At 42.9% G+C, this 10,510-nt stretch overlaps 1 protein-coding gene and 1 long non-coding RNA gene across 10 annotated transcripts in view; one reads left to right on the forward strand and one right to left on the reverse strand.

Annotated features, from left to right (window-relative positions):
• LOC150050621 (uncharacterized) overlaps nucleotides 1-4,718 on the reverse strand; it is a 47,617-nt gene extending 42,899 nt beyond the window's left edge. For 6 of the 8 annotated variants that reach the window (XR_016538731.1, XR_016538733.1, XR_016538732.1 and 3 more), the window contains exons 1-2: nucleotides 4,555-4,718; nucleotides 2,009-2,064 (exon numbers count right to left, since the gene is read on the reverse strand). Coding sequence is in view for 4 of the 8 variants with exons in the window: in XM_090352886.1 (XP_090209012.1) it covers nucleotides 2,009-2,064; nucleotides 4,555-4,675 (177 nt within the window). In the remaining 4 variants the exon portion in view is untranslated. The remainder of the gene's footprint in view (nucleotides 1-2,008; nucleotides 2,065-4,554) is intronic. The other 2 variants (XR_016538734.1, XM_090352884.1) reach the window with 2 other exon arrangements.
• LOC150050622 (uncharacterized) lies at nucleotides 4,696-10,053 on the forward strand. Of its 2 annotated transcripts, XR_016538736.1 has the most exons (5): nucleotides 4,696-4,965; nucleotides 5,338-5,451; nucleotides 8,161-8,191; nucleotides 9,607-9,852; nucleotides 9,986-10,053. It is a non-coding gene; the product is annotated as an uncharacterized LOC150050622 (long non-coding RNA). The 2 variants fall into 2 exon arrangements; XR_016538735.1 differs by lacking the exon at nucleotides 9,986-10,053 and having other exon boundaries at nucleotides 4,697-4,965; nucleotides 9,607-9,953.
• Nucleotides 10,054-10,510: the final 457 nt, after the last annotated feature.

The following is a 10,510-nucleotide window of genomic DNA, read 5'->3' on the forward strand; positions in this document are numbered from 1 at the left end:
TCATTGTATCAAAGAAATACCTGCTCTCCCTGGTGCTCATAGTAGCCCAGACGGAGGAGGAGGAGGCATGGAATCAGAACCCACTGGCGGATGAATCAATAGAGAGCAAGGGGAGGTGCATTATACACATAAATTGATACATAAATGTTAACAAAATGATGAATGGTGAGTAAGTCACATTGAATGATAAAAACTTGGGGGCATGGTAATACTAACATAGACAAAAAGAGTTCATAGAGAGGGGGGTTAAGATCCAAACACCCTACTTTCCAGATGTTGCTAAGTAATACTACTTCCTCAGAAGCAAGCGTAGAGGAGTATCGGCTCATACAGCTACATAAAGTTGGACAGCTGAGGGCCAACATGGCTCCTCCATACCCTGGTGCAGGGCTGCCCTGAGCCATCCCTCTCACGTCCCAGAGAGCCACAGCCTCAAGTCTCAAAACACATCCCTTTAATGCACAGACCCTCTGCCACCAATTTTGGTGACTTGTGTATAGTTTGAGCCCATTTTTTACAGGACCAAATATTGTACAGGATGGAGAGGGAAAGAAAATCGATAGAAAAGACTCTTTAAGGAGTGATTTCATACATGATTAGTAACATTTCCTGTTACCTCTTCTCTGCACTTTTCCTGCAGAGGACTTTCTATCCCTTCAGGCTGGTTTAAACTGTGTGCAATCACTATAACAAAGCTTAATAAAGAGATGGGAGGCTCTCTTTTTTATTAATTTTTTTGGCTAGTGATGCTCTAGTTTCAGCCAATTATCAAGGGGCCAAGGGGCTTGTTCACTCACTTGGATATGAAATGATATATAACACATCAGCTTTCAATTGGGAAGAAATGACAAGTGTCAGGAATGTGGTGAAGAAGAGCTTTGAGTTCATACTAGTCCTTAACCTGCAATCCTGTCACATTCTAAGGGTCATCATATCAGTGAGGTCCTATCAGAGATCATAACCATGCATTCTACTCACCACCAGCGCCCAGTCCCTGGAAATTAGAATTACTCCAGATCAAAACAGCCTTTCTCCCTAGGCATAGTGGCTCATGCCTGTAATCCTATCTACTCAGGAGGCTGAGATCTGAGGGTGGCAGTTCAAAGCCAGTCCCAGCACTAAAGACAAAGATAGCGAGACTCAAGACTCTTATCTACAATTAATCACCAGAAAACCAGAAGTGGTGCTGTGGCTCAAGGGGTAGGTCAGTAGCTTTGAGCTGAAGAGCTCAGGGACAGCACCCAGGCCCAGAGTCCAACTCCCAAGACCTACAAAAAAAGGGGAGGGGCTGGGAGTTTGGCCTAACGGTAGAGTACTTGCCTAGTATTCACGAAGACCCGGATTTGATTCCTCAGCACCACATACATAGGAAAATAAAAAGCCAGGAGTGGTGCTGTCGCTCAAGTGGTAGAGCTCTAGCCTTGAGAAAGCCTGAGGACTGTGCTCAGGCCCTGAGTTCAAGCCCCAGGACTGGCCAAAAAAACAAAAAACAAAAACAAACAAACAAAAAAACAGCCTCATAGAAACCTAGAGAGCTCTGGCCTCCCCCACAAGATTGCAAACACCCAGGGCATGTCAGATTGATACATGTCAGCAAGCACCAACTCATAAAATGGTTGACAACAGCGTTCTACAGAGTACAGGCCTCTACCTCTGTGCTGGCCCATCCTGTCCCCTCTCAGCACCTCCCCATGCATCTGAGCAATTTATGTCTTCTCTCATCTCATGCTAAGTGATGCTGTTCTCCTTGGAAGATTGATAGCACCCAATTCAAGTTCCGTGACTGCCTCACTAAGAGGCTAAAAACGTCCCTGGCTCATTACAATGAAGGAATCTATTATTCTTTAAGTTCTTGTTAACAGTTTCCAAATCTTCATCTAAGCAACTAATTCAAAGCTTCCAATGACAGATTGAAGTAGCCATTATTATTGATAATAATATCATTATGCATTATCAGCATTCCCAGCACCTAGACATGAATGATTCTCTTGGGGGGGGGGAGTTTTACCTTATACTCACCCCTCGCCCTTCTACTGAAGACTCCTGTGCCCAGAGGAAAGTCTGCTGTAACAAAAAGGCACAGACACCTATCAAGACTAAGGATGGTAATTCACTAAGGCTGAGATTGTGCTTGGCCACGGAATTTTTATTTAGTTCATTATGACAATGGTCTTCCCCCTCGGCCATGAAGACTGAGCTTTCGCTTTCTCTCTCTCTCTCCCTGTCTCTACCTCCCTCCCTCCCTCCCTCCCTCCCTCCCTCCCTCGCTCTCTCTCTCTCTCTCTCTCTCTCTCTCTCTCTCTCTCTCTCTCTCTCTCTCTCTCTCTCTCTCTCTCTCTCTCTGTCTCCCTCCCTCCCGTCTTCTCACCCCTCACTTCTAGACTATGCCCTCAACCTGTGCTGTATTCATCTTATTCCCACACACGTGGGAAGAGTGGCTCGGTTCCCATATGAACTTGTCACTTGATTTACTATTCTGTTGCTGCCATCTTGCCATTAATTCTTTTTTTTTCTTTTTACCATGGGCCTCTTTTATTTTTGTTATTTATTTACTTATTTTTACTTTTTGGTCAATCGTGGGGCTTAAACTCTGGGCCTGGGCACTGTCTCTGAGCTCTTTCAGCTCAGGGCTATCACCCTACCCCTTGAGCCACAGTGCCACTTCTGGTTTTCTGGTTGTTATTTGGAGATAAGAGTCCCATGAGGTTCAAAGTCAACACAAAAGACCATCAGACTCTTATCGCTAATTAATCACTAGAAAAGGGGAAGTAGTGCTGTGGCTCAAGGGATAGGGTGATAGCCCTGAGCTGAAAGAGCTCAGGGACAGAGCCCAGACCTGAGTTCAAGCCCCATGACCCACAATACATACATCATACATACATACATACATACATACATACATACATACATACATACATACATAGTCTGACCCTGATGGACTTTCTTTCCCTGGGATGGCTTTGAACCATGATCCTCAGACCTCAGCCTCCTAAGTAGCTAGGACTACAGGCATGAGCAACCAGCACCCGGCCCACTTTTATTTTTTATTTCTGTTTTATCAAGCTATCCTCTCAGACAATTGTCAGTCTATCCTAGGGGTATGGTCATCCTATTGCAGTTTAGCATGGTGGTAGACCAGAAGATAGATTTGCCTATGTGTGTTGGGGCGGGGGAGTGGTAGAGACATCCCAGGACTGAAGACACAGTAAAGACACAGCCCTTTTCTAAAGCATCCTCATCATCACTGAGCACTGCAGCTGCACAGAGTTGTGTGCTGTGTGGGTGTGCAAAGCTCTCCTGAGAAGAACAAATTGGATGGCATACAGGATTATTGCCCCTTGAAACGACACCTTGATTGAACAACAGGGTGATAGCAAGCCTGTATTTTACTCTGCTCAGACAGGCTACAGGTAAAATGTGCAATCATTAGTTGTCTGATGTTTGTATTGTTTTGCTTCTCAACTTAGGCCTTCCCTTTCTGTTGTTATTGCTACTTGATCATGACCTGTGGTAATTAACTTACCCTTTGGATCTGCCTTAATTTTAATTAAACAACCCTCTAATTCTCAACAGGCTAAATGTTTGTTTCTTCTGCAATTCTTATCACCCCACAATTCTGTAGCACTTTATAGATTTTTCTGGGAAACTGTTTTATCAATTTTTTCCTGCAGCTGTACACTGGAGCTGACTTGTATTGTGTACTGTAGCTTTAATTTTCTAATTTCTCCCCCCTCCCCAGTTCTTTGTACTTGGCCAGTTCATCCCAACATTAAATTTCTTCACGTTTTGATTAGCCATTAACATTGGTTATAGTTGGTTCTATGGCTCCAAAATTGGCCTTGCAGCATTTCATATTTAACACCCTCTGATCAGTTTTTTTTTTTTTTTTGGTGTAAGATTTCTTTTTCTCTAAACATCCGGTTTCTACATCCATCCTGGGATCTCAGGCTCATGCTGTGCCCCCTTTTTGCATCTTACATCATCACCAGCAGTAAAGATTTTACTGTCAGAACTTGGCTGACAAATTGGAAGTCTCCCTATTACTAGCAATGATGGATTATAAGCAACAGAAACAAAAAAAAAAGAAAGAGAAAAAACACAGCTTGAATTTCATTCCCAGCTTGAAGTTGCAAGGCTGGCATTTAGAAAAATTATCTTGTGACTTCATAAACCAAGAAAGTGTATGGATAAGAGCCAGAGAATTAATACAAAACTTGTCTCCTTGTCTACTCTCCCAAAGGACTGTGGAAACCTTGCACAGTTGAACTTGGCCAAATGCTCTTCAACCAAATTAACTGTAGCAATGACACAGATGAATCCTTCTCATATCAACTACCTGGGTAAACCTCCTTAGGAGAGACTGGAAGGCAGAATTACCATTCTCACTGACAAGAGATGCAAAATGACTTAACCCAGCACCCCCCCCCCTTCCCCCTGACAGACATACCTCGCATCTTCCCTTGAAGACCTGGCTGCATCACCTCCTCTCTACTTCACTCTCCCCAAACATACTCTGAAGCTATGAAAGAGATGACTATCAACTGGGGGCCATACCTTTTTGTGGTGTAGGAGCCGAATGTGCTTCAGCACATACACACTCTGTGATGGCTGACCCCTCCAGCCTGGAGCGGGAACCCGGATATTCCCGGCCAGTGGGCGTGTCTCCGGACACCATTGGCTGACGGTTGTGAGTGGGGCGTGTCTCCGGACCCCATTGGCTGACGCTCGCATTCAGGGCGGTCCCTATCTGCGGACCTGGCGGCCACCGCTCATCTGTATTTAGCAAGCGCGTTCTAAACTAGAGTTCGATCTGCACGAGAGTCCGGTGCCCGGAGTCCGTGTTCCCGGATTGTTCGGGGCTCCGTCGCCATCTTACCCCCCGGACGTCTGAGAAGGACCCCAGCACCTTTTGACTACATGAAGCTACTTTTTCACCGAAAGAAAAGCACTGTCCTGAGACATACGGTAAGATGTCATCGTTCCACCAAGAGCCCCTTCCCGGTGCCTTTCCGCACACGCCCCCCTCGTCTTGGCCTCGCGCTCCGGGCCTGGGCAGAGACCTTAGTTACACCCGTGTCCTGCCCAGCCGGCTGAAGAAGACCCGGGCGGATGCCCCTTCTCAGGGTTCTCAGTCCAGGGAACCCTGCAGGCCTGTGAATTGCAGACAGTGCTCGTCTGCAGACATACAGATCCTCTCTTGTTCAGCTGAAGGCCATACATTTCCTTCTACCATTCTGAAGAAGCGGCTTTTCTCTCTACGCTCCCCTCTCTACATTCCTTTATTCCATATATATGCAAACCTTTAGTCTTCTTCCTTGTTTTTTTGTTTGTTTTTAGTGACATAACGCAGGTTGGCCTCAAACTCAAGATCCTCGTGCTGAATGCTGACACTGCAGGTGTCTGCCACCATACCTGATTCGACTTCTCCTCTAAACAGAATCTAAGACCAATGTGGGTTCCATGTTGAATGAGTTAAAATTCCTAACACCGATTCAATCTGCTTGAGAGTCATGGTTTACCTTTCTGAGGAAACTGTCTTCTGAAAAGTTTGGTCGCTGCAGATGAGACTCCAAAATTATGGCACAATGAAACTCAGGGAGAAGCCCTCAGCTCAGAAAACAGAGAGCATGTTTGTGATTCTCTGACCCAAGGCTTCCCATTCCAGTTGTGATCTTGGCTCCAGGGCAAAATGGCCCATTGTCATTACCTCATATGCCAAGGCAAATAAATCCTCTCTTACAGGTTTGGTTGTAAAAATTCAGTGAAGAAATACAAATGATTAGCTGGGTGCCAATGGCTGGTGCCTGTAATCCTATCTAATCAGGAGGCTGATGTCTGATGATCATGGTTTAAAGCCAGCCTGGGCACTGCAATCTGTGAGACTCTTATCTCCAATTAACCACCAGAAATCCAGAAGTGGCACTATGGCTCAAGTGATAGAGCACGAGCTTTGAGCTGAAGAGCTCCAGGACAGCCCCCACAACCAGAGTTCAAGCCCCATAACTGACAAAAAGACAAAAAAAATACAAATAACTGCCTATTTTGTTTAGTTCATTCTATTTATTGTTTGTTTTGGCTTATGATATTAATTATTCCTATAGTAGACATAATGCATATTGATGAGTTATTTAGACATAATGCAACATTCTTATGAATTGCTTAAACATTCTAGCTGGACTCCTAGACTCCATTTTTTGAGCCTCTCATGCACCTGTCCCTTCAACGCAATGTATGTGTGCCATTCTATTTGCTTATGTCTTGTCATAAGACATACAAATTCCATGTGCCATTCTAATTATTTAGCTGCATAGAGAATGCAAACATATGTAAAATTATAGAATCAGATCATGTTTTCTTCCCTCTCTGAGACAGCAATAAGGCAATCCAAATTTATTTGGTTAGCAAAGAGAGAAGCTGTGACCAAGATCAGCACAAAGGAAGCCTGGTCCAGCGGCACAGGCTGACCCTGGCCTGGAGCAGCACACTCTAGCTGCAAGGCAATCCATATTGCAAAGGAAAAAGATGGTTCACAAATTAACTCACAGCATAGAAGGGTTTCAATCTAGTTGGGAGCCATGTACATTGACAGTCCCAAGATCACTGAGTGGCCTCTGTGTCTGGCATCATGGTTTGAAGATAAGACCCTAGGAAAGAATCAGAAGTTCAGACTAGACAAGGGTATTTGCCAGAGGACAGCTTCTGAAAGTGAAAAATGAAGGGCAACTTTAACACACAACGCACATAAACACGAGATGTCGGCTCCTTATTCTGTACCATAATATAGGTGTTACAAAGCCATCTGTTATGGACTCCTAATAATATGAAAAATAATCCAAATATAATGCCAAGTAGAAAGCAAGATCATGAAATTACATATCCTGTACTGCCAATTTTGTAGCATTCCACACAGATACCCACCAGGAGCTCATACGTGTATAGCCAAAACACACATAATCAAAAGCATTCAACATAAGGAAACAGGCCAAAGTATTAAATCAGTAAATAATTGTCACCACATGGTCACATTATGAGTGATTTTTCTATTTCCCCGTAGGTGAGCATAAATTTCTCAAATGCTTAACTATGAACATCCACTAATATCATAGTATAATAAATGCAATTTAAAATATAAGCTGAACCGGGGCCTGGAGTTTGGCCTAGTGGTAGAGTGCTTGCCTAGCATGCACGAAGACCTGGGTTCAATTCCTCGGTACCACATACATAGAAAAAAGCTGGAAGTGGTGCTGAGGCTCGAGTGGTAAAGCTCTAACCTTGAGAAAGTCCAAGGACAGTGCTCAGGCCCTGAGCTTAAGCCAAGGACTGGCAAAAAAAATATATATAGATAGATAGATAGATAGATAGATAGATAGATAGATAGATAGATAGATAAGCTGAACCAAGCAATGTAGTTCATACCCATAATCTCAGCTACTCAGAAGGCAAACATCAAGAGGTATTGTTTCAGGCAAGCCGATAGAAAAAATTAGGAGGACTTTGGGGCAACAAATAAGCTGAGCATGATGTTAAATGCCTGAAGTCCCAGCTATACAGAAGGCATAAACAGGAAGATTATGGTTCAAAATCAACTTGGACAGAAAAGTTCAAGAAACTATCTTTAAAAATAATGAAAGTAAAGCGGGCATGGTGGCTCACATCTGTAATCCTAGCTATTCAGGAGGCTGAGATCTGAGGATCAAAGTTCAAAGCCAGCCTGTGCACAAAAGAACCTGAGACTCTTATATCCAATTAACCTCTAGAAAACAAGAAGTGGGACTTGGCTCAAGGGTAGGGTGGTAGCTTTGAGCTGAAGAGCTCAGGGACAACGCCCAGGCCCAGTTCAAGACCCATGACCCACAATAATAATAATAATAATAATAATAATAATAATAATAATAATAGTAGTAGTAAAGCACAAAACAAAAGAAATCTGAGGGCTTCACTCAAGCAGTAGAATACTTGCCCAGAGAGTGAGTGCAAACTTCAGTACTGACAAAAACATTTATTTTATTATTATTTTTTGTGGGTCATGGGGCTTGAACTCTGCCTGGGCACTGTCCCTGAGCTCTTCAGCTCAAGGCTACTACCTTACCCCCTGGGCCTGGCTCTATGAGCACCTCATCAGTGAGAGTGGACTTTTCTTTTTTTACTTTCTGTTGCCAGGAACTGATACAGGACAGAAGATTGAAATGAGGTAAGCACGGATTCTGACAAGCTCTCACTTCACTTTGTTTGCACAGACAGTATTCTACATCATTACCCTTGGAATCAGACTGGCACTTGGAGGTGACATTAGTCTCACTTCCTCAGAAACAGGTTCAATAGTTTACAAAGTGATCATTTTCTAACCACCAAACAGTGTCCAGAGATTCCTATATTGTATGTTAGGCTTATTCTTGATTTCTGGGCAATCTCAACATTGACAACTTTCAGAACTTCTGTGTGTTTGTTGTCTTGTGTTTTCCTCTCACATATAGCATTCCATTTGCACATTTTAAGAAGTGACTACAACAGATTTGGAAATCTTATGAAGCTGCCCTCCTGCTAAAATGTACATCTTGATTATGTACAAAATTATTTTAATTAAGAAGCTCTTTTCTGTTTTAGTAATACGAATCATTTGAAAGGAGAAGAGGACTCCTTGTATTCATCAACAGTACCAACTTAATTATAATGGCTTCAGGAACAAGCAAAACTCGAGCTTATCTGACATATATGTACCTTTCAGTCAGACATTATTTTATTTATGCAAACATAAATATCATTATGGTTAATGAATATAATAAAGATTTGGGCTTTTTTTTTCTCCAGCCTGCAGAGTAACAATGATTTCTCTTTTTTCTCAAAACCTTCATCCAATTGACACACCTAATTAAACCTAAAATTTCATACAGTCACAAGATCATGTAAATCTCAATAACGTTTTACAAGCTTGCTTTAAAGCTTATTGAAAAATCTGTGATTGACATGCCTTCTGCTGACCAATTGCAATTTCCTTTCCTTGTAGACTCTACTTAGTGTTACAAAAACAATTCAAAGGCAGATTGTAGGTGCCAGCCTTTTCTTTTGACCTTTAAATCAAATTTAGAATTTCATGGAATAGTATGCCTTCAAGCAAAACCCATCATCTTAATAAAGCAGAAATTTTCTGCCATAAATCTGCAAGAAATTCCTATTTACAAAGAAAAGTGAAATTTACTTATTGTTGAATAAGCCTTAACAAGGGCTTAAGATTCTTGTATGAAATCAAAACAAGAACGGCTCAGTGTAAGGACAGTTGTGAGTACAAAAGAGATGTTGTGTGTCATAGATATAAAGAGGCAAAGACAAATAAATACACAGAGGAAAGAAAAGGGATAGACAAAAACAATGCAGAATTATAAAGAAGCAAAACTAAGAAATGAGTGACACGGAAAATGAAAGGCACACAAAGAAGAACAACATTTTTTACCTATCTCTACCAAGTTGTATAGGATCATTAAAATTGTAACATCTTCTGGGAGTACATGGACTCCACATGGAGGTGAGACACAATGATTATACCAGAACTCCTGCTGAGGGTCAAACATCACACAAGATGACTTGATGGTTTAGTCCTTGTTCCCACAGAAACGACTTGAAATGAAAGCACTCACCACCCACCCTCAACACAAACTGTCCTGGCTGCCGACCCTCTGAACAAAGATACCCTGTGATTTGGAGAAGAGAGACTGAGATCCACACTGATGCCCCGGTGAACCTCGATGCTGCTGAGACCTTGAAGCTTGCCCTCTCACCCCACCTCCACATCACTTGCTTCCATCCACCCCACCTGCCCTCACCTTTTTCTGCCTGATATCAAAAGGGACCCTAGTTGTAAGTGGGGGGGCACCATTATCCCCTTTAGACTGACTAAAGGGGGGCTTGGGTGTCCTTTCCAGGCTTGCCTTCTGAATAAAACGTATTGGATGGCTGAATTCGCCTTTCTTCACTTTTTCTCTTCTTACAGTCAAATCCTAGGATATGGGAAACGCTGGCTCACAGAGTCAAGAAACATGACTGAAAATCAAGACAAACACAAGGCATAAGCACAGTGAAGGCCAAGCTGTTGTGAGAGTTGGAATGCGGGGCTATACTGATGCCAAGATATGGTTCACCCATTTATCAAGCCAGTGCTCTCCTAAAACACATTTTAACATGGTATGCACTTCATTCTCTATACAAAGCTTTCTATATAAAGTGACTTCTCCATGGGGGCAGAGGTGGGAAACCCCAAGATTCCCTCTGTCTCCCTCTTCCACCTTCTCTATCACTACTAAGGAGAACTAACCTCTTGTTGGGCTCCAGTGATGCAAAGTGCTGCACGGGAAGAGCTCGTCTCATCTCCTCTTCACAGCAAGAGGTGGCTGCATTTACAGACAAGAGTCAGATCTAAGAACAGGCCATCAGCTTGCCGAACTCACTTATTAAACAGCTCTGGCTTGACCTTGACAAGTCAGCTACTCTTAGCCATCCATTTCTACATTTGATTTAT

The sequence above is a fragment of the Megascapheus bottae genome, chromosome 18 (genome assembly GCF_031878675.1).
Source record: "Megascapheus bottae isolate mThoBot1 chromosome 18, mThoBot2.hap1, whole genome shotgun sequence".
NCBI classification, from domain to species: domain Eukaryota; kingdom Metazoa; phylum Chordata; class Mammalia; order Rodentia; family Geomyidae; genus Megascapheus; species Megascapheus bottae.